At 36.6% G+C, this 25,841-nt stretch overlaps 1 protein-coding gene across 1 annotated transcript; it reads left to right on the top strand.

The window, feature by feature from the left end:
* Positions 1-2,411: 2,411 nt before the first annotated feature.
* LOC147279639 (uncharacterized) lies at positions 2,412-7,317 on the top strand. The gene is made up of 2 exons (XM_086252496.1): positions 2,412-2,623; positions 4,013-7,317. Exon 2 carries the CDS (start codon positions 4,356-4,358, stop codon positions 7,008-7,010), a length of 2,655 nt encoding a protein of 884 aa, XP_086108622.1. The 5' UTR covers positions 2,412-2,623; positions 4,013-4,355; the 3' UTR covers positions 7,011-7,317.
* Positions 7,318-25,841: the final 18,524 nt, after the last annotated feature.

The raw sequence follows: 25,841 nt of genomic DNA, 5'->3' as shown, positions 1-25,841 counted from the left end.
GACGGCGCCAATCTGTTGATGCAAATTCTCGTGAGGTAGATGCAACAACTTAGAAATGCTGATCTGGCTGATCAGATGCTTTGCTGGATGATGAAGTGGATGTTGATTGAGATCTTCCTGCAAAATAAACAAGATCAAAGGAGATGGACCGGTGTGGTACCAGCCAAACACGCTCCGATGATGAAATCAGTGATGGTGTTTGATGGTGGATGAGGAAGAACAGAGGATGAACTTGGGAGAATAGGAAGAACAAGGCAAATGTTCTGGGTTATTCTCAGCAAGTTGGGTAAGCTCTTTGGTGAGTGGGAATTTTTGTGTAAGTGTTTGTGGGTAGGTTGATAGATGTTTTACACACATGAGTTGGTATATATATAGGCAAAGGAAGACTTAATGAGTAAGTTACCTGCATGTGAATGAATGGTTGCCAGAGACCCACGCACCTGGTCAGAGCTAGTTGCATGCATAGCTTCTCACCTCCTCAGCATTCAATGCTACATTGAATGCTCCATTAAATGCAAGGTTGGAAGGTCCAGGCAAACTACCCCAATGGTCATGAATGCAGGCTGGATATTCCATCCGTCAGAGGATTTGTGTCAGGTGCATTCAAGTGTGGCGGTTCATCCCAACATGATCTTCCCGGGAATGGCGGCGGAGAGCCGAGCCGAGCCGAATACACGTCCTTATGCGTATGCATGAAGTCTATGTGTGATCGGATCGGGCATGGGATTTCAGACCGAGCCGATCCAAAAGATAGGGGTCCCTCCGAGCCCCAACTGGCCGACGCCAGAACTCAGAGGAGATTTCTTTAGTACCGAGCCGAGCCGAGCTGAGAAGACCGTGGAAAGATTGACATTCGATCCCCTGGAAGTCCATTGGTTCGGCTCGGACCGAACATGGAAGGCTCGGCATAGAGACCCGGTCTGAGCTGGCGGAGGAAGTGCTGAGCAGTGATGACGTGGAGGTCAAAGTCTGACCAGCCACGTGTCCAGCCAGGATTGGCTGTTGGATCGGTGTGGGTTTACCCACAAACAGTAATAAATCCAAGAGTTTATGTAACCTACATCTAAAAATTATTTCGAATGTATTTCATTTTTGTTTTTTATTATTTGATAATAAATATATGGCAAATTAAAAGTCAAGCATAAACAAATAGAGAATTCAAATATAGGAATAAGGAGTAAAAAAATAAAATAAATTTATAATATTTTTTGCGTGTAAGTAGAGTTCCATTAACCTAGATTTATGTAAAGTGGAAAAAAAAAGTACCTGATTTTTTTTGGTCGAAAAAGTCGCTGATTTGAATCTAAACATTATGCATGCATGTGTAGTGAGAAGTTGTGGGAGAGAAAGAAAGTAAAGTAATGGATAATTACCATAAAATAAAATCGTATCTTTCTTCTATATATATGACAAAGATCAGTGATACGATGTCTGTTTGTAATTGGTAACTTATATGAAAAAATCTGAAAATAAAAGCAAAGATGTTGACGTGGCACATCTAGCGCGCCATGTCAACATTAACTGTCATGTTATTATTTTTAACAGAATTGTTGACGAAATAAGATAAAATATGATACAGATGTAAGCTACAGGTAGTAATTTGAGACAAAAATTTTTTTAGATGGTAAAATAAAAATAAATTATAATTTTAGATGATAAATTGATAATTAAGCCTAATAAATATAATAAATATGATATCTCCATATATGAAAAGAAAAAAAAGCAAGTCTTGTACTAGTGTAATCAACATTGATTAATTTTACCAAATTAATAATCACACCAAGTCAAGTGTTTGAAAGCGTACGGACACACAATACAGACAAGAAAGGAAAGGAGTCCAGAGTCGAGGACCACACCAGTGAGCATAAATAAATAAATGAAATTATGAATGAATGAATGGAAAGTTTAGTAAAGGGTAAGTGGGGTCCACTAAGTCGCTATATATATAAAAGAAAAAAGATAGAGATTAGGCAGACCCTGTAGACCCCGAAAAGCTGAAGACTTTGGTGACAGACACTGATATTGATGCCACGCACGAACGTGTTGCATGGTGGGCCCACAGGAGCAGCAGCAGGTGCAGCTGGGAAGAAGAAATACGTACACTCCGGGGCCCGCCCCGGCCCAGCCCGGCCCAGCCCACGGTGTGGGTCCCACCAGGAAGTGATCGTCAGAGAAGGAGGCGGACAATCAGAGTGGACCCCATGGACACCCCCTCCCCCTTCCTTCCAGCTGCATATCACATCATCCTCCTGTCTCTGTCTCACTGTCTCTGACGCACTCATTTTTTTTTTCTCTCACCATAAAAATCTTTATTTTTATGTTTATATTTATTTTTTATAATTCCTATGTATGTATGACTGTATGTAAATACTAAATAGTGTTACGTTTTGTGCCTACGTCAGCTTCTCTCTCTTTCACTCTTTCAAGGAGAGAAAAAGGGAGGATCTGTTTGGTTGGTTGAACTTTTTGTAGCTTCAACCGTTCAACTCTAGAGAGAGAGAGAGAGCTGCTTTGAGGGTCTCTCTGTGTTTCTTTCTTTTGATCCGAGCTGTGAAACCCTAAGACTCTTTACACCATCTCACCAACACAGACACCTCCTCTTACAGCTCTTACAGAGTTACAGGTCCATTTCTTCCTTATTTCCTTACCCTTTTATATGTTCTTTCAATTCTTTCTATTTTTGAGCTTTGCTGTAGAATTTTCTTTTTATATATACAGGTTGGTTCCATGGTTTTGTTGGTGTCTCTTCTTTTCTGGGTCTGCTGTTTTTTTTGTGTCTGAATCTCAACTTTAAGGTCCATTTGGGTTTTGCAGCAGAAATTTTATGCCTTTTCATGCTCTTCTTTGTTTGGTTGCTTAGAAATTGCTTGGGAATTTTAAGGCCACAGCAATTTTAGATTCTACTGCTTCAATGTTTTTTTTGAATGGTGGTAGGGGTTCAAAATTCTGTGCTCTATAATTTTCCTACATTTTTTTTTTCTGAGTAACCAAATGAAATTTAACTGTTCCAACAAAAAACAAAAGGGTGGGGTGTCTGAAGGTCCTAATGAATAAATCGGGTATTATAAGGATTTATAATTTTGTACCTATAAAGTTTGTTGACTTCAGGCTGTTGTGCCATTTTCCATGACAGCTAATTAAGAGTCTTAGACATTTCTCATCAACACAATTTAGCTTCTTTAATTGGGGGTCAGCAAGATGCTTTTTCTTTTGTAGTTCTTTCACTTTTAAATTTATTTGTGCCACATAGTTTGACCTTAGATGTTGATCATAGGAATGCTAGGTTTGAGGTTTATGTTTTATACTAGATTCAGTCAACTTGGGATCTTGCTTTTTACAACTCAAGCAACTTTACAGTTCAATATTTTTTATCACGAGTTTTCTCTGGACTGAAGCAGATGGTAGTGGTATACATTTCCTCTTTCTAATTTTTGGCTTTACATGTAACTACAAATGATGAAGAGACTGATTCAATTGTTTTGCCTGAATGATTTTCTGGATTTATCATTAGTTTAGTCACTTTCCAAGGCTACAATTGCCTTTATTCGAATTGAATCTTTTCTAATGACATTAATCTACATTTTATGTTGTTTATTCATGGTTTTAGCCTTTGAAATGACGTGGTAGCCATAAGAACAATTGGCATATATATAAATTTTTCTGGTGTAAGTTTTTCATTGTTTTCTGATACATTTGCAACATGTTTCGTGTTACATGTTAATTCTTTTCTTCTTCTACCACTTCTATCATACTGATTCAAATCCTTTACCAACATTGTAATTTATGACTATACCTTATGTGGTTAAAGAGTGGCTAACGTGGCGAAGCAGATAATCCGTAGGTCCAATGTTGCTTAATTGCGATTAAATTTTTGTAGTGGTCCAGTGGACTATAATGTTTTGATAACATCTTGATTTGAGACGCGGCCATCTTATTCTTTTGCATTGTGAAAGCTATGATTCATTTTAAATATAAGTGAGATAACCAATTTTGATGAACTTGATTCTTGCAGGAGATCTAATTGGCTATAACTGAACTTTCTGTGGAGTTGCATGACTTTGTATAACAGTCCTGTTTTCATGACCAGTTGATCTGCTGATTCTCTTTTGAGTTGGATGGATGCCTATGTATCAGGAGGACTCATGAACTTCTAAGTAAGCGGTTTGTGCAGTTGCCTACTTATCATCCTTGAATTGTGCTGTTAGCTTTGTTGCTCAAGACATCCTGTAGATTTTGGTAAATGGAACTTTGTAAGGCAGTGAGTTGGTTTCTGCAAAGGTTTAAGTGTCACTGAATACCATTTTGGAGGCAATCATTAGCAAACCGTGGACTACCATATTCTAAAAGGAAGCAAAATGGAAGACAATGTTGGGCACCATGGTTCTCCTGAAGGGCAAAGCCTTTTAGGGAAGGCAAAGAGCTTATCTGATTGTTTTGGGACATTAACTGATGCAAATGTCGGATTAGAGAAGCGAGTGCATAAATCTGACCATGAAATTGATAATTGCAAAGCTGAAAAATTGCAAAGAGAAAGGATTGGTCAATTTTCTGCCACTGTTTGTACAAAGGGTAATGTAGATAATTTGAAGCGATCATCTTCTGTGATTTCTACAGTCAGAAATTCAGTACTCAAGGGAGAGATTTATGCTGAAGGAACTTCCACAGTAATGTCCTGTCGTAATGGATCTGATAACAATGAGGATAGTGGAGTCTCTACACCTTTTCTGCAAGGAAATACTTCTGTAAAGAAAAGTTCCATGAAAAGTGATGTCTGCTCAGACAGTGGACAACCATTTGAAAAAGAAATTAATGAGTTGGCAGATGGGAAAATGGATGGATATCCAGGAAATATGGATGAAAATGAATTGAAGTCTCCAGTGCAGACAACTTTCCATGATAAGCAATTTAAATCCGAGTCTTCTTCTTCCAACTCAACACAAGTCATTCTTCCAGCATCTTCGAATGACAGCTGTCAGGAGATGTCAGTCGATAAAAAGTCATGTCAGAATATCAAACTTAGGGCCATAGATACTTCCACTTGTACTGACTATAATCTTGAAGAGCCTGCGTTTAGAAGTTTAGTACCGGGTATGGCCATACATGCTTCAAAATATGAGCTGGATACTACCACCCTTTCATCTGAAAATCAATACAATCTGATTAAAGCTGCAGGCCCTGTTGACAATGTCAGAAAAAAGGGTAGTGATAAGGTGCTGGGTGTAACTTCTGATGATAATTGTGGGACTGTGGAGAATTTTGATCATTTGAAATCTGAGCAGCATAAGAAGAAAATGGCAGAACTTTATAATCAAGATAGATCAGAGAATCACTATGACTTGGATGATGCACTGGAGGTGGCTCGGAGAGTTGCAAATGAAGTGGAGCAGGAGGTTGAGGCTTCAGGAAGCTCCTCGTCTATACAAGGGAGAAATAGCGAGATGGTTCATCTCAGCTCTGTTGATTCAGCAGATTCTGATAGAGAAGGCTGCTTAACAGAAACTGGATCCATAGTCCATCAGTGCAATGAACAAGTTAAGTCTGATAGTTTCTGCTCCACTAAAGAGGCTGTGGATCTAAAACTGTTGACAAAAAAGGAACAGTTGTGTTTGGAGGTGAAAGAGCCATTGCAAGGCATGGTCGCTGGAATTAATGAAGGCTGTCAGAGGCAGCAACCTTCAAATATAACTATAAAACCTGAAGGTGTAGCTGCTGATGACCAGACTACTCATCATTTTTGTATTGATCTTAATGAAGATATCCTGGAAAACGAAGTGGAATACCCTGATAAGTCAGTCAAAGAAACTGTACCTAATCTTGAAATTGTGTCAAAGCCAATACCTGTGGTGGCCAAATCTGGAATTCCATTATGCTTACCTGTGCCACAGTTTCAGAACGAAGGGGAACTAGGTGGTTGGAGGGGTTCAGCAGCCACTAGTGCTTTTAGACCGACTTCTTTTTCTGAGGGTTGCAGCAGAAATAAGGCATTATCAACCAATGATACTATTGGGAGCTCAAACTATTCACATGTTGTAGGCATTGACCTCAATATTGCTGCTGCTGGTGTTGATTTTGAGGTTGAATTGCTTCCAAAGAAATTTATCCCAGAACTTTCAAGTCATCGTTCAAAAGAATCTTCTGTGGAAGTGAGTTCCAGACAAGCAAGAACGTTTGATTTTGATCTCAACTCTGTTAGTGAAAATGACAACAACTCCCATCAATTGTCCCCACCAGCTTCATTATCCAGTCATTCGGTTAGGGATTTTGATTTGAATGACAACCCAACTTCTGCAGTTGCATGCAATGGTCCTTACCAGCCACGTGAAGGCACCCAAGGCTTGAGAAATGGGACCAGTGATGATCCAGCAGTTTCTTCTGTGGAAAACTTAAGGCAATCAGACTGCAGAAGCTTCAGATCCTCATGTTCGCTGGATTTAAGTTCAATGGATGGCTTTAGTCATAGTCATGCCAAACCCTTTCTGGTAGCTGCAGCGAATATGCTTCCCTCAAATGAACAAATGCAGAGGATAGCTGGCCTGCAACACAAGGTAACCTTTACACAACCACCACCTCATGCCTTCCTCTACAGTAATGGATTCTGCATTGACCCAAACAACAGCATATCCTCAACTGGTTACCCTCCCTCTGTCATGCCATACGTAGCAGATCCACGTGCAGCCACTGTCATCCCACAAATTTTAGGTTCTGGTACTCTCTCTTTGTTTTCTGGGGCTCCACATCTTATGGAGGTTCCTCGTGGATCAGGCCCCAGTGACATTGCTTTCATAAGGCCAACTTTTGATCTAAACAGTGGAGCGAATTGCGTGGAGAATGGAAGCAGGGGAGCCAATGCTAGACAGCTTTGTTTTCCTGTAAGTGACTCATCAATGGAAGAGCAAATGAAATCTTACCAGCAAGTTGCTTTGACTGCTACACCTCTGAAGAGGAGGGAACCAGATGGCGGATGGGACTCCCATCAGCTGTTCTTTAGACAGGCCACTTCTTGGCGTTAGGTCGGTTTACAGAGTTCTTATCTAATTAGAGCTTGTGAAGAAATCAAACTGAAGTATGCTTCCGATTCGCTTCTGTAGTTCAATTGTTTAACCTGACTACAGTAGTCAGTGGAGTTGGCCAACTGGGCTTCAACATTTATGACTTGAGATTATATGTTTTTATTTATTATTCTTTGCTACATTCTAATCTCTATGCATACTTAGTTCTACACTCTATGCATACTTAGTTCTATAAAGGGCTTCTGTATACGTTACATATTTTATTTAATGGATATAAATAGGTTCTAGTACTTGGTTACTTTTGACAGATATGGTTATTAATATTATTGATTTGCGGCTAGTTACTGACTTACTGCATTTCAAGAATTTTGTGAAGGCTGTGAGAGGTACAACTGTTGAACAATAGTGACCATTTTTCTTTTTTCAATTTCTTAGGCTTCCAAGTTCCAACCCTCTCCTCAGCCGACTTATTTCAGTTCATTTTTGACTTTTATAGCTTCTTAGTACTAAGGATTTCATTTATCAATTTTGTTGCAAGGTCTTTTATATGCATTGCTTTGCCAATTTCTTGCATATATGTGTTGTGCGTTTGGTTATTGAAGGAAAAGAGGCACAGTATCCTTCCACCATACTGCTGTCTTGTATATTTTTGTCTATATACACAAATTGTGTGATGTACAAGTACATGGGTATATCAGTATATGCATGCACTCATTTGGGCCCTTTTATGATATTTAGGTTTTAGAAGTAAAAGTGTTTTATAATACAGGGATGAGCATGAGCATTCTCACCTTTTCTTAAAGTTATATGCCCAACAATCTAATTCAGGATCTTGCCCCAAAAAAAAGAAAAATCTAGTTCAGGATCAATGGAGAAAAAAACCTGTCTTCATCAGAAACAAATAAAATAATATGGGACTGGGTAATGGAGGCTAAGCTGGTGGACATAGTGCAACTTCAAAAAACGATCAATATGTTCAGAACATAACTGAATAATGCTCAGTTTGTACAGAACATAGTGTAGAATGAAACAATTTTTAAGAGACATGTAAAACATTTACTACAAGATGAAACATGGTATCACCCATGTTTAAGAGTGGCTAATGACGATTAGAAGTAACCCCTCTTTTTTTTTTTTTTCTCGAAGATTAATACTCAAGATATGATATTCAAGTCCTTGGGGTAATTCTTTTTTCAATTTTTTTGGTCCAAATCCTTGGGGTAATTCAAAATCAGGATTATCAAAGAGTCTTCGTCAACCATCCTAAAGGCTATTAGAAAAATGTGAAAGGACTGCTTGGCATGGTTGAATAGAAAATGTATATAAAGAAAAAGGCCGACATAGATAAAGGAGACAAAAAGCAATTTTTTTCTCTTCAAAATATCTTTTCAAAGATAGATAATACTAAAAATATTATGAACTTTATATTTGTTGTTCTGTAGAAAACAAATTTATATAAAGCAAAACTTTTAAGAAAAAGAGGTTACCTTGTACTGGAGGAACTACATGCCCACGAGGGCCAATGTGACTTCTTCTCTGTTTTCTAATATAGATTCCAAATGAAACTTGTGTCAAAAAAAAAAAACAGAACCTAGGGGCATTTTAGTCACCCCAATTCATTTACTCCCCATCTCTTTCCCCACTCCCTTTTCTTTATCAGTCATCCCCCACCTCCCTACGAAAATATTTGGATCACTCCTAGGAGGTATTCCAAAGTCACCCCCTCTTTTTGAATTTCGATTTCGGCAATGTCGGTGTATGATCGGAACCGTTCATTTTTTAGATAACCAATTAAAGATTATCTCTGTAAAAAATCAAATCAATCGGAAATCGTTTGATTATATAACTGTTGTCAATTAGGTAAAACAAATTGATGGTTTTCAATTAAAGAGTAATTTTTTGACCAAATTGTTGATTTTTTCTATTTAATCAACAATAGTTATATAACCAAACGATTTCTGATTGACTTGATTTTTTACAAAAATGATGTATAATAGATGATCTAAAAAATGAATGATTTTGATCATGCATCAGTATTACCGAATGTGGGACCATGAAATATTCTAGCATAGGACCATGGTTTATTCTAGCATGGGACCTATGCATTCTCATAAAGAAATGAGGGGACCTATCCATTCTCATGGGTCCATTGGAAAATGCATGAAATATAGGACCCATGATCTTAGAAGAACACGACCTATGTTTTGAGAGACCTACAAGTTATGGACGTTGTGGGACCATAGATAAATTCTACATGGGACCTATGTCACATATTTGGAGTGGGTCCGGAGAAATTAGAGAAAGGCATAGGGCCCCTAGATATTACATAAATGGGGGATGCCTTGACTTAGATGATGGGACCTATGCTCTTATAAATACAATGAGACCAATAGATAAAGTTCTATTACCTATAACAAAGGAGGTGCCTTGACTCAAACAATAGGACCCATACTTGTGGAAGTCTAAAAGGGTCCCATGGACAAGGCGCCATCATCAACAACACCGGGGGTATGAACACCATAAAATGGGAGGACCCATTGAGCACATAGCAAGGGGAACAATCTCCACATGCATCTAGGAGGGCCGGATGCTTCCAAACATATGGACACACCCAAATCCATGGAACCATCCGAACCCATAGATTCCTTCAAGCTCGCGGATGGGTCCATGTTCCTATCCAAACTCACGGACGCTTCCAATTGCAAGCTCACGGAGGTATTACTATACAAGCCACGACTAAAGGGACCTAAGAACTTCATGTTTTACTAGGAAACCAACTCTCATACGAATTAAATGGCTTGAATCTTCTCCGAACAAGGATTCAAGTATAGGAGTTCAATCCAATATGGATTATACTTCCCGGTGATTACAAGTTTAAATCAACTTACAATCCTAAGGCCATAGGGATTACATCATCTCCTATAAATAGACTCTCATAAGATCATTCAAAAGTAAGTAATTTCAAAGCTCTAAGCCAATGCTTTGAGTTGATAATTGATCTTGTTTTCTAACTTGACCGTCGGAGAGCCTTTGGCCGGCACCATACCGGTGCCCCCTTACCTCCGAAGGTTTTCTATGTTTTCAGGACCGAAGATTTCTGGACTCAAGCTACTTGGAGATTTTGTGTTACAACAATTGGTGCTCTCATTGAGAGTCGAACTCAAGAACTTTTCGCTTCGAGTGACTCTCAAATTTATTCTACTGAAAGAGTGTAATCTAGCTCTTGATAAAAGGCGATATTTTCGCAATCTTACAATCTACGAAGACCCAAGAATAGGAAAAAAACACAAATACCATCAGACGATGGGACCTGTGTAATTTTACTGCCAACGAACCTAGGAGACCTCGAGTCGCATGGTTCTACCCAAAATCACAATGGGTTGTCACCCTCTTGTTCCTATGGAGGACCATAAAAAAGATAAGAATCATGATTTTACAACATTCAATATTATTTTTGCTATTGTCATGCTAACGAGCTCATATTGCGATTGAATTCTGAATTATCATTCAAAGTTAAAGATTTACTAATTAATCTTCTCATAATATTTTTGATGTGGATAGAAAAGTCATATTGGTGGACCCATACAATATGTTTTATGGAAGGGACCATGACATCGCTGGGGGCACTTTCTAAGCTTAAAGACCAACCTTCGAGTCGCGGACCTATTGAGTATAGCTAACGATATCGTCAGATCTGTCCGGTGCCACAACTCCAAAAATGTTGGGTTAAGCCCATAGCTTGTTTGATAAAAGCCATATTGGTGAACCCATACAATATGCTTTATGGAAGGGATCGTGACATCGCTGGGGGCACTTTCTAAGCATAAGGACCAACCTCGCTCCAAGTCGCGGACCTATTGCGTATAGCTAATGATATCGCCGGATCCATCTGGTGTCACATATCCGCCAAGTACCCTCCGAAATTTCAGGAGTGCAATACGAGGGACCCCCATTGAAAGGTCTGAACCTGAACGTAGGTGGCGATAGAAAAACGATACTGCCCCTTTCACATCGCTCTCTACCTAAGAATTCATAGTCCCGGCTTGATTCCACCTCTTCATCACATGCTTCTAACGGACCTTTGAAAAACAAGGACATATTGGTATGCGGACCTATCCGTATGCGGCTCTATCATGATGCGGATCTATCTCGATGCGAACTTTTCCAATGGACCCATATTCGAACGGTCCGACTTAGGATCCATTAACTTATCTTGACACTTCTCAACTTGGGGATCACCCACTCGCGCTCCTACGCATTAAGGACTTCTTCGATAATATTTTCACTCGTCATTTGGTCATTCAAAAGGAAAATGCTAAGGTTATTACCACTCATTCTTATATCATCTTTAAATTATTTCTTGAAGCTGACACTTGTTAGGAAAACATCCAAGCAATTTGCAAATTGCAAATTGAAACGGACCGTTGTGAAAAGCAATGCTGGAGTCAAAACCAAATATTGATAGGTCCTAAAAGTGATACCACCACTCTTCCATAAAAGTAAAGGACCGTCAAAGTGATGACAGTCATAGGAAAGGGTCCTTACTCAATTTCAAAGATGCACAGGATCATGAGTGATAAAGGGTGGAACACTGCCAATCTTCAAAATATTACACGGGTCTTCACCCAAATAGTTTAGAAACATGGGTTTTCGCCCATATAATTCAAACAAAACATGGGTTCTCACCCGTGCGATGTCAAATGATTTAAACATCCGACTAAGATATAAATCATGGGTCCTGCCCAAGACAACATGAAATATAGACCTTTTCCAAAATAATGCAAAGGTAGAGGTCTTTACCCCAAAAGCACGAAGAGCAAGGGTCCTCACCTCAAAAGTGCGAAGCATGGATCCTACCCAAAAAGCGCAAAACAATGGTCCGCACCATATTTGTTGAAAACGGGGGACCTTCCCTAAAAACTTCATCACTCATAAGGGTCCTAATTCAAAAAAGACCTCAAATTGGCGGTACAATCATCACCTCCTATAGCGGTACTAACCATCTATGCACATCACGATAACAAAAACCAAGGGTCCTCACCTAAGCGTGACACAAGGTCTAGAGGAATAAACTCTAGGCCCGTACCACGAATTTGTAATGTGAAGCCTCACCAACATGAGGGTGTTGCTTCACTCTACATTCAAGTAACATGAGGCCTCGTCCCATACTACAAAAATGTTACATAGACTCCGACCAATTTATTCAATGTATCATAGTTCCTCCAACTATATTGCATTTGGTCTTAGCTGTAAACAAATTTGGTTGTTTCATCTCGCCTAGTGCTTGCTTGTAGACCCACATGGGGCAAGTGGAGGCTAGCTGGATACACAAATTTATGGTACCATGGCATCTAAGTCCATACTACATCTAAGAGGTCCTTGTTCCGCGGGTCATAGGCCTCACTGACCCAGGAACCGCCGACCAAAAGGGTGTTCTAAAGGCAAAACGCCTTCTTGGAATATTTACACACATTCAAGTACCCCACTTGGGGGCAAAAGTTATGACTATCGGTCCGAACTCATTAGGAAAAGGTCCTATGATAAAAGATCTCTAGTTCAATAAAAAAAAAAAAAAACTCTACCCAACACTTATTTTTCGAGCTATGTTGTTTGTAAAATAAATAGGGGCAACAAGGAGGGGACCTTGGAAATATTTTAAAGGTCTCATTCCTTTGGCAACAACCCCCCCGCAGCAAAAAAAAAAAAAAAAAAAAGTTATTACAACAAATTATTGGACATAGGTCCATACGTGGTTTCTCACCAAGAATGGTGGACAAATGGGTCCTTGGTTTCTCACCAAAAATGGTGGACCAATAGGTCCATGGTTCCTCACAAAAAAAATAAAAATAAAAAAATAAAGGGAGCGAACCTATAGGTCCGGCACCTCCCATAAGCAAGGGATCGGACCCATAGGTCCGGTACCTCCCATAAATAAGGGAGCGGACCCATAGGTCTGGCACCTCCCATAAGCAAGGGATCGGACCCATAGGTCCGATACCTCCCATAAACAAAGGAGCAAACCCATAGGTTTGGTACCTCCCACAAACAAGGGAGCGGACCCATAGGTCCGTTACCTCCCATGAACAAAGGAGCAAACCCATAGGTTTGGTACCTCCCACAAACAAGGGAGCGGACCCATAGGTCCGTTACCTCCCACGAACAAAGGAGCGGACCCATAGATCCGATACCTCCAAAAAAGAAAGGGAGCGGACCTATAGGTCCGATACCTCCCATAAGCAAGGGATCGGACCCATAGGTCCGGTACCTCCCATAAGCAAGGGATCGGACCCATAGGTCCGGTACCTCCCATAAACAAGGGAGCGGACCCATAGATTTGGTTCCTCCCATAAACAAGGGAGCGGACTCATAGGTCCGAAACCTCCTCCCATGAACAAATAAACGGACCCTTGAGGTCCTATGCTTCCCGGTGTTATCATCTCAATGTATTTACTCTATACAATTCAAGCAAAATAAAATAAAATTTTAAATATGCACAAAAACAAAATGTGCAAACAAGACAAGAAATCAAGAAACTATGAAGATCTTCGGGTCCGAACCATCTCGGTGGTACCACCGGCTTTCATCGGAGCGACGCTATCAACGTCCATGAAGGTAGCCACCACCTTGGAGGGGGACACATTGCTATTGACCCCCAAATCATCGGAAGTTTTGGATAAGAGATTAAAAATAGGATGGGTGTTGGAAAGTTGGAGCTCAAAGTCCAAGGAAGAAGAAGAAAATGAGGAAATGATCGAGTGAAGCAAAAAATTTCGGAGCCATGGAAATTTTCGAACACATGAGGTGGAGGAAATAATTTCGGACCTATATAGTGTGCCTTTTCGGGGGTTGGCATGGAAGATTGAGTTGTTAAAAACACATCTCTTATAAAAAGTTCAAGGAATGTATTTTTGGGGGCAATTATGGGACCATGTATAAATTTTACATGGACCTATGCCACTCATTTGAAATGGGTCCGGAGAAAATAAGAAGAAGACATAAGGCCCCTAGACATTACATGAAGGCGGGGTGCCTTAAGTGATAGGACCTATGCTCTATAAATCTAATGGGATCTATAGACAAGATTATATCAGCTATAACATTAGAGGTAGGAAACACCATAAATTGGAGGACCCATTGAACACAGAGTAAGGGAAACAACCCCCACACTCATGATCACTTAGGAAGGTCGGATGCTTCCAAGAACATGGATACATCCGAGCCTATGGATCTATCCGATCTAATCTCACGGATGTATCCGGGTTTCTATCTAATCTCACGGGTTTCTATCTATTCCTGAGAACCCGCTGAGGTATTTCCCAAATTAAGACCCACATGGGGCAAGTGGAGGCTAGCCAGATACACAAACTCATGGTACCATGGCATATAAGTCCATACTACATCTAAAAAGTCTTGGTTCCACTGGTCATAGGCCTCACTGACCCAGGGATCGCCTACCAAAAGGGTGTTTTAAAGGCAAAGCGCATTCATGGAACATTCACACCCATTCAAGTACCCCACTCGGGGGCAAAAGTTATCACTATCGGTCCGAAGTCATTAGGACAAGGTCCTATGATGAAAAACCTTTAGTTCAACAAAGAAAAGTCATATGAAATTCATTTCTGAAACTAAGAGTCCAGAGAATGAATGGGGGCAACAAGGAAGGCACCTTTGAAATGTTTTAAAGGACCCAATGCGCATTTTTAAGGGATCGGGTCAATCCCTCATATAAGCAAGTTCAATGCATGGAAAAACTTTTGAAAAGCCCCCGAAAATTTCCTTAACATATATATGCCGACATGGTCGACCAATAGGTCCTTAGTTTTTCACAAAAATGGTGGACAATTATATATATAGGTCCATGGTTCTTCACCAGAAATGGCGGACCGATTGGTCAGTGGGTTCTCACAAGAAAAGGAGTGGACATATGGGTCCAATACCTCCGGCCAGTGAACAAATGACCGGACCCCCCGCTGTATACAATGAAAATGAGCGGACCCATTGGTTCAATACCTCCTATGAAAGATTGAGCGGACCCCCCGCGACAAAGAAGAAAGGGAGCGGACCTATAGGTCCACTACCTCCCATAAGCAAATGAGCGGACCTTCCGAGGCGAAGAAGAAAGGGAGCGGACCTATAGGTCCGATACCTCCCATAAGAAAGTGGGCAAACCCTTGAGGTCTTATACTCCCCGGTGTGGTCTCAATGTATTCACTCCACACAATTCTAGCGTACAAACAATAGACTACAAACATTCAAGAAAATAGAGCTTGGAAGATACTTCATGAAACACAATAGTACCTCGAAGCATAAAAGATAAGTAGTGGCCCCAACAAAAGGTTATAAAACACCACAATATGGCCCCAACGGCGATTAACAAAACAAACAGTGCAAATTCTTCATAAAGCAAATCAAGGAGCCATGGAACCTTTTGGCTCGGACCCTTCGGTTTTTCTTGATGGCATCTTCTAGGGTGGTAGCATCGACATCAAGTGGTTTTCACTGTAAGAGGACTCATCGTCAACGAAAGGCTTCTCCTCAGAGTCATCATTGGTTGCACTAAAGTCAAAGTCTTTAAAAATCCTCGGGCCGCCAAGTAGAGCTTTTTTCAAAGCCATGATCTCCTCTTGAGCGGACCCATAGTGCGCACGAACCGGTAGCAAGATGGAAGATTAAAAGGAGTCCTATTAAAAAATACATCCCTTTCAAAAGATTTCCAAGGGATATATTTTGGGGGCAATTGTGGGACCATGAAATATTCTAGCATAGGACCATGGTTTATTCTAGCATGAGACCTATGCATTCTCATAAAGAAATGAGGGGACCTATCCATTCTCATGGGTCCATTGGAAAATGCATGAAATATAGGACCCATGATCTTAGAAGAACACGACCTATGTTTTGAGAGACCTACAAGTTATGGACGTTGTGGGACCATAGATAAATTCTACATGGGACCTATGTCACATATTTGGAGTGGGTCCGGAGAAATTAGAGAAAGGCATAGGGCCCCTAGATATTACATAAATGGGGGATGCCTTGACTTAGATGATGGGACCTATGCTCTTATAAATACAATGAGACCAATAGATAAAGTTCTATTACCTATAACAAAGGAGGTGCCTTGACTCAAACAATAGGACCCATACTTGTGGAAGTCTAAAAGGGTCCCATGGACAAGGCGCCATCATCAACAACACCGGGGGTATGAACACCATAAAATGGGAGGACCCATTGAGCACATAGCAAGGGGAACAATCTCCACATGCATCTAGGAGGGCCGGATGCTTCCAAACATATGGACACACCCAAATCCATGGAACCATCCGAACCCATAGATTCCTTCAAGCTCGCGGATGGGTCCATGTTCCTATCCAAACTCACGGACGCTTCCAATTGCAAGCTCACGGAGGTATTACTATACAAGCCACGACTAAAGGGACCTAAGAACTTCATGTTTTACTAGGAAACCAACTCTCATACGAATTAAATGGCTTGAATCTTCTCCAAACAAGGATTCAAGTATAGGAGTTCAATCCAATATGGATTATACTTCCCGGTGATTACAAGTTTAAATCAACTTACAATCCTAAGGCCATAGGGATTACATCATCTCCTATAAATAGACTCTCATAAGATCATTCAAAAGTAAGTAATTTCAAAGCTCTAAGCCAATGCTTTGAGTTGATAATTGATCTTGTTTTCTAACTTGACCGTCGGAGAGCCTTTGGCCGGCACCATACCGGTGCCCCCTTACCTCCGAAGGTTTTCTATGTTTTCAGGACCGAAGATTTCTGGACTCAAGCTACTTGGAGATTTTGTGTTACAACACCGAAATTACAATTTTGAAGAGAAGGGTGATCTTAGGTACCCTCGTGAGGTGACCCAAGTAGTGTCCCCTACCTACCGCCATAACCCAACCTCTACCCACTCTTAGTCTCCTATTTAATCAGAAATTGCAGACTATATAGCATCCCTTAGGCAACAATAGAGTTGTCAGTGAACACTGTGCAGTGCAATCATAAGCCCAACAAGGAAAAGTATTCCATGGCATTAGCACAAAAAAAAAAAAAAAACCATTCCATTCCAAAACAACCAAACCATGACTATAAAGGCAAACATGAGTAGGTAGGAGTTGAGTTATGGAGGGAATGGAGGTGGGTAATGGCTGAAAACAGAGGGGTTGGGCTGGGGAAGGAGATGGCGAGTGAATGAAATGAAAGGAGTGACTAATATGCCCTTAGGTTCTGTCTATTTTTTTTTGACAGAAATTGAATTTATATTAATTTGAGACGAAATAATAGTGTACGTACTAAATTGAAACAAATTAAAATTTGATACCACATTTAGTCATGAGTCAAAATTCAGATACTAAAATTGAAAAAAATTCCTCAAAACAATATATGATTTTCAACCCAAAAAAGAATATTAAAATTTAAAAAATATAAGCATAAGAACCTATTCCAGTCTTCCAACATGAAAAAGAGTTCAAATAGACATCTACATTGATAAGTACGTACCACAATCCTAGCTAGATCGTAATTTACTAGAGCGTTTACTATAGAGGATATGACATGCATTGGCTTCAAATCAATTTCAAATATGAATATTATTAAAGTATTATATCCAATGAAAAAAAATAGAACATTACTTGGGTCACCCTTCTCTCCAAAATTATAATTTCGATCTCCTTCCAAAATCATAATTTTGATAATGTCGACGCATAATCGGAATCGTTTACTTTTTAGATAACTTATTATAGATCATCTCTGCAAAAAATCAACTCAATCGGAAATCGTTTAATTATATAATTGTTGTTAATTAATATAGAAAAAATCAACGGTTTAGTCAAAAAATTACTCTTCAATTAAAAACCATCAATTTTTATAACTTAATTGACAAAAGTTATATAAACAAACGATTTCTGATTGATTTGATTTTTTTTTATAAAGATGATCTTTAATTGGTTATTTAAAAAGTGAACGATTATAATCATGCACCGACATTGTCGAAATCAAAATTTAGGGGAATGTAGTGACCTTAGAATACCACCTGAGAGTCACCCAAATATTATCCAAAAAAATATATATTTTTAAGCAGTGCCATTCTGTAATGCATATACAAGATGATAATGGATCGTATCTCCATGTTATATTGTTATATATAAGCCTAAACCCTAATCCTACAAACAACTATATATGATTACATTAATCTTATAATGGTGAGATTTTCTGTGTTAAAAGCACCTGCGTTGTGACTTTTGTCTTCTGCCTAGATGGACATCTACATACTTCCAAGAGAATGCCAAATATTCAATAAATATTCAGAAAACAAGCCGGGAATCTTGGCTTAATTAATATTGAGACTGAGCTACTAGCTAGAGTTTATCTATTAAGTATTAAGCAACTGATGTCTTAAAAAAATAATATTTTAGGCCACTGAAGGCAGGATTTTCTTCTTAAAAAAAAAGAGAGCAGGCCATGTGCGCGCGCACACAATCTCAAATTCTCAACCTTGGAATATACCCAAGGAAATTAATGCTGTTTTATTAAAGTGAAGCAATTTTTCTAATAAGCTAATGACCAGTAAGTAGTAACAACCACATTGGCGGCTTGTTCTTTTGCCCTTCGATCATATTATATTTTCATGCTCGATCAACTGTTAAAACAACACTGTTTTAGCATAAGTCATATGTTTGTAACTGTTAACATTTGAATTTGAATTCAAACCCAATAGGTGGTGGATCCCAATTAACTCAACTTGTCCAAGTTTAAAAGACGAGGCTTTAATGCTTTCTCAGGATATAAGGATAATGATAAGTTTTTTTTTTGGGTCGAGAAGGATAATGATAAGTTGGTTCAAAGAGTTGGGATAGAGCCCAAACTCCTAATTCGAGTTGAGCATGGACTCTATCCGACTATCTTTTCACCTCACATATATGCACAATTCCTAATTTTGGAAATCACTCCACAATTCCCCAAGCACCAAACTTTCGTCCTCCACCCTGTCGGCTCTCTCCCCTAGAAAAGTGCATTTTGTTCTTTATATAGAGAAATTTTTCCATAACCAATACACCGTCACGTGGTGTAATCAGTATATGTGTCATTATTAATATTAGGGAGATTTAGAGTTTAGTCTATTTTATAAGTCTGTCTTAAACTAAAACCGGTAGTGATTTAGAGTTTTTAATTAAGTCTTTTTAATTTTTTTTCTTTGCAACTTCTACAAAACTCACTTTACACCCTAAGAAGGAAAATACCCTTTAAATAGAGGAAAATACCCTTCAAATCGGGGAATGACTTTATTATAAATTAAAAGAGAGTTAATTACACTTACACCCCCTGAGATTTATCGTCTTTTCACATATACCCCCTGAGGTTTCAAAAATTACACATACACCCCCTGAGGTTTCAAAACTATTGCATATAACCCCCTATAAGAGAAAAAATAAATAAAAAAATTATTTGTATTGAGGTTGGACCTTATACCTTGAGAAATTTTATTAGACCATTTCACCCCTTAGCATGCATTTTTGCATAATTTCTCATCATTTTTCGTCTCATTATAGGGAGTTATATGCAACAGTTTTGAAACTTCAAGGGGTGTATGTGTAATTATTGAAACCTCATGGAGTGTATGTAAAAAAACGATAAACCTCAAAGGGTGTAGGTGTAATTAACTCATTAAAAGAACTTTCTTATAAATTATGAATTAAAAAGATTTTCTTATAAATTTTAACACCCATAATTATCTCTTAATATTATACCATACAAATATAAATATACCGTCTAATAATACACTTACATATTAAATTGATTACATCACATGATAGTGTATCTATTTAATATTTATTTTAAATATTAAATAATATAAATATTTATTTTAAATATATTAAAAATAATATTTATTATTAAATATATAAATCTATTATATAAACAATATGAATAATTAGGGGTGTGTTTCGGCCGAATCGGATTGGAAATAGGGTGTTCCAATTCCAATCCAAAAAATTTTGGAATGAAATTTATGTTCCAATTTTCATTCCAAAAAATCAGAATTTCAACATCTCATTCCGATTCGGAATTTTCGGATTTCTCGGAATTTTCGAAATTTTTCGGAATATAACATTTTCGGAACTTTCGGATAAAATTTGAAATTTTCGAATAAAAAATCGGAATTTTCACATTTTCATAATATTTTTTAGAACATGTTTGGATTTTTTTTTAGAATAATGATGAAATTAACAAACAAACAAAAATTAAAAGACAATAGATTATGATGCATTTCAATATTTATATTAAAATATATGTCCAATTTAAAAAGAAAATTCAAAATATTAATTTAAATAACATTTAGAACCATACCATCTCATACCATTACCATAAAAAAAATCTAGAAAAGAAGGAAAAAAAAAAAAAAGATGCAATTTAGCAAGTTTTTCATTGCTAGATTATGTATGTTAAGAAATAAATTATGTATGATATATATTGTGTATGTTTAATGATATATATTATATATTATAACATACATATTATATAAGAGAAATAAATATCACTATGAATGTATAATAGGCTTAATAGCACATATCTTAGAGGTGGGGGATTAATCTTTGGAGCTCATCCAACATTGTTAGAATAAATGTCATTAGTAGATACATGTTACTCACACATATATATCATGTTTGAAATTTTGAAAATAATAAGCTTAAATATTTAGTAATTAGTAATTACAACTGGTGGGATATTCCAGTTGGAATAACTGTAGAATTGCTTCATATCTTCAATTCCCCTCCCTAATAACAAAAAATAGTAATTACATGTACGGAAAAATGTGGGTGTTTGTGTTACCAACTTATCATTTATGTTATTATAATACACATATATTTATAATGTACATATGTTTATATTAATAGTATTAGTCATCTTTTTTAAAATATATGTTATATGTATCATATTAGATAAATGATAAAATATATAATATGGAATAAATTGGCATAATTTTGGAAATATTGGATCGGAATGCCTTCGGAACATTTCGGAATTTTTTGGATCGGAATCGGAATTTACATAAACATTCCAATTCCAATCCAATTTTTTTCGGAATTTTCGAATTTCGATATTTTCGGATTCGGCAATTTTGGATTCGGAATAAAATTGGAAATTTTCGGATAGGAATCGGTCAGGATTCGGATTTTCCAATCCAAATCACACCCATATGAATAATATATATAAAAATCTATATAATATATATTATATAAATTTTTATTTATCGGTTATATTGAAAAAATTCTCCTCCATATATACATTAATTCCAGTTAAGCTTTGGGTTTTCAATAAGTACGTGCATGAGAGTTGGTACTCGTTATTAAAGGAGTTAGTGCATCTGTTCCATACCGATTTCTAAAATAGTCAAAATTATTAACTTATGAAAACGGAGGTCAAAGTTGTAATCACCTCATTAAAACACACCGATATGTGTAGCGTTGATACGATGGTTCATCTAATAAAGCCAAAAAACCGTTTTATTTATATCTCAAACTATTTTGATTGTCTTTTGCACTAATCTTACATTGAAAAGAAAATTTCATGCATTTACGAAAACTTTAATCATAGTAGGAAAAACTTTGCTAACAACCTCGTCTTATGCACTGGTCAAATCATCTCTCATTCCAAGGAAGCATAAAATTTACTTACAATCGCAAAAACTTCGCTAAAAATTGTCCGCAAATAACCGGTCAAATCATCTAATTAAATGAAGAAACAAATAAGAACCCGTCTATGTTGTGTAATCTCATTTTCTTAGTATCTCTTGTACATTGATATATATGATTGCAATAGGTTGTTCGTAATTATATGAGGAGGTTATATTTTTATTATACCAAAATTTGATGTATTGTGATTTGTGACCTATTCAACCCTCCTTCCAGGTCTACTTACTACTTTTCATTATGAAATTTCCGTACTTTGTAAACCACAATAATGGTTAACAATTTGGAATAAGCAAAATAATGGTCACTATTCTCACCGAAAAAGATAACCTTCACTGATTTTAGGGTCAATTTTTATAGCCTCAAAACTGCCTAGGGTTTCTCTAATAAACTTTTTTTATTTTTATTTTTAGATCTCATAGTGAAAAATATATACCATAATAGGTTAGTCCATCTCAAAAAATTGGTGAAAGGCTGGTTCACTTTAATTAAAGCGTGTGCTCAGCATGTAACCCGAGCCCATATTTTGTTTTTTTCCGTGTTTTACAATATAGTTCTTATTATACTAATTGTGCAACAATGACTATAAAAAAAAAAGGCATAAAAATGATAGTTATAGATATAATGTCTGTCTTTTGTTTCTATGAACATGTCAAAAAATCATAAAACACAAAAAGTTTATACTTATGGAGTCACATCCACTCTAATTTCAACAATAACAATGGTTGTTATTGTTTGTCGATGCAGAGTTCCTGTCGAACAAGAACTATCAACCTAATATAGCGCTTCATGTTCACTCAGTGTCTTTTTTTGTTTTGTTTTTTTTGGTCAATCTGAGCAACAACTCTTTAAAGAGTGGACTTATTGACCTTTTTTGTTTTTGAGAAAAAAACTAAATTTAATTAAGAATCAAGATCGTTTACAGGATACACAGATCGAATATCATCCATAAGCCACGCAGGGTCGTCCTCTAACCAAAATAAATGATAATTTGACCTCCTCCGCCGGATGATTAACCATTAAGCACCCTTGAAGAGAGCTTCCACGATAAAATTAAGACATATAACTTGCATCGATCTACAACATGTTACACACCATGTTTGATTGCTAAGAAATCCTTGAATCTTGAATCAATAATTTAGTTTCCTTAATTGAACCGTAGTCATCCTTAATTCGATCAATAGGGAAAACTACAACATGCTTCTTGTTAATCTGCTCCATACCCAGAACATTTCTTATGATTTTAACTTCAAGGCTATAGAATACTACACAGGCTTAGGAAAAGGCATGACCACACAACATTAATTAAAACAAAGTAAAACAAGAGTTTATGATGAAACCCTTGATCCCTTCCTAAGACCAAGAAAGGGACAAACCCTCTCTAAGATCAAGAAAGGGACCCTACAAATTAAAACAGCTAAATCACTAGCCTGTGGTGACCTAGGCAGGCTTATTTATTATTAGGTAGACCTTTTTAACATTCTAAAATATTAGGTGGATTGATTTAACATTAAAGAGTGTAGAATAATTAAGCTTATTAATTATTCACTTTTCTTTTTCTTGCCCTGGTCATTGACGTTCCTAGTTGTTCAAGTGGCAACATGTTTTTGTTATTATTGTTTTTACTTAATTGTTTTTAAGGTTCATAATTGTCTAAATAATTAGAGACCATTCTATTATTAATTAATTGTAAGAGTGTAATTTGAGTAGTTTGCTATAAAAATTATAGGTCAAATTACTCTTACAGTCCTTATAGTTTTCACCATTTTTCACTTTAGTCCTTATAGTTTTAATTATAACAATAGATGACTTGTAGTTTATTTTAACTTAAAATTAACCACATTTCGTCAATTTTATTAACTGAACTAATGAAAAAATGGGGTGGCTTGCATGTGTATCATCACCAACAATCATCTTGAAAAGCCAATATATTTTACCCATGCATGTGATTATCACATGCAAGCCACCACATCTTTCCATCTGCTACTTTGATAAAATTGACTAAATTTATGTGGTATTATTAGGAGCTAAAGTAAATAAGTCTTCAATTGCCAAAATTGAAGCTATATAGAATAAAGTGTAAAATTGCGAAAATTACAAGGGCTATAGGTGTAATTTAGTCAAAATTAAAGTAAAAATAAAGACTAAAGAAGATACATGTGTAAGGAAGGAGGGTGGTCCTATTTTCGCACATGCGTTGTCTTAACATTGGTTCGATATTCCTCAGGACAACGATATGGCAACAGATCGAAGGCAACTAATTTGCACCATCCCTGGCCTTTTAAAATCTGAAGGATCAAATTATTATCTGTATAGATTATATAGAAGTATCGAAAAGTACTTGTAAAAAAATTGTACAGAAATATTTCATGTTGTCATTGTCTCACATGTGGATATATGCTTTCTCTTCTGTTTGTTTTCTTTTTATTTTTAAAAAAATTAATATAGTTGTCTTAATTTTATACTTTCTCTTGTTGCTTTTATTGTCAATCTTCAATATGTTTCACACTTTCCTGACCTTAGGAAAAGTGCTTCATCAAAAAGAAAAAATAAAAATAAAAACTTAGAAGTGCCAAAGCGTGGATGTGCAGTATACAATGTGATGAGGGAAAATGGCCATCAATCTCAATTTTTGGACAAGGCCATCAATCAAAATTGATATGAAAAATCTTATGACCCTTTAGTTTAGACCGACAGTTTAATTATTAGGGCATATTTGGAACTCTATAGGTATATATATATATATAAATTAATTCTTATTCATTCCAATATTTTTTTAGAAAATTAGGATTAAATACCAAATTTTAATAATTTTTTGGTATAGTATGAACACCATATAATATTTCAATTGAACTATTAAATTTAAATCTAGTTTTTTAGATTAGATCACAAACATGTTGGTCATTTTGATTTGAGCATTTTTCATTTGACATTTTTGTCCTTTGCCCCACATATGATGGATGTTAGTTAAAATTTATAAAGTTTTGACAAAATTGCCCTTGACTTTTATATTATCTTGAAAATTTGATATTGTAGTCTCAATTTTACATTTAGTTGTGACTGTACGACACTCAACTTCAAATTTAGTTGTGACTGAACGACAGTCACATCTAAGTTGTGAGACAGTCACAATTAAGTTGTGACTTAATTGAATTTTTTTTAGAGAAATTATACTATAACATAGTATAAATAGAGGTCAAAACAATATTTTTACTCAAAATAATACATAGTATAGTGGTGTAAGTTGTCTCTTTCAATTTACCAAGACAGTCACAGTTAAGTTGTGACTGGATTGATTTTTTTTTTAAATACAATATAGTATAAATTAATGTAATATTTGTGATGTAATATTATTTTTATTTTTTTATTATAGTGGCATGTGATGTAATATTTGTAAATTCTAATACCTTTTACTTTATTATTTTGTTTGACTTTTCAACTAATACGGTAATACCTAATCTAAAATGCTATTTAATTTTGGTACCTAAACTAAAAAGTTATTAAAATTTAGTAGTTAAAATCAATGGACCTATATTTTTTGGTACGCCGAATTAACTTAGGTCTTGTTTTTCATGCCCTAGCCTCGGAGAATTATACTTAACAGATTAATAGATTTTTCAAAACTCTTTTTGAGGAAAGAATTATGGACTATTTTCTCCTAACGTTTGACTGTTTGAGAACAAATTTTTCACCCAAAGAAATTAGGAGGACTTGGAATCTAAACTTAATTTAGAATATTATAATGATGTCACGCTGCCTAAATTAGGCCGGAAAATTCTCACTTAATAAAATAATTGGTCAATTTGGCTTGTTACAATTAAATATTTCCAGGAAGTACATACGGTAAGGCGACAGATTCTACAACCCAAAAAGACAAAAAACAAAAAAAAAACAAAAAAAAAAAAACTTGAAAGCCAGAGCCATCTTTAACCAGAGTTTAGGATGAATTGTGGAAGTCATATTCATACTTTGATGCAAGTATGCTTTGTTTTATTTTGTTTTAAGTTTAAAATTTTAGTTTAATAACAAAAGCATATGGTCTAATAAAGTTTTTCTTTCACAAATTTAAAGATGTTTTAAGTTGTAATCTCTTACCCATATAAACAAATTAACAAAAGCATATATAT

This window comes from Dryas octopetala, chromosome 7 (assembly GCF_963921425.1).
Source record: "Dryas octopetala chromosome 7, drDryOcto1.1, whole genome shotgun sequence".
NCBI classification, from domain to species: domain Eukaryota; kingdom Viridiplantae; phylum Streptophyta; class Magnoliopsida; order Rosales; family Rosaceae; genus Dryas; species Dryas octopetala.
This window is presented reverse-complemented; position numbering and strand designations above follow the sequence as displayed.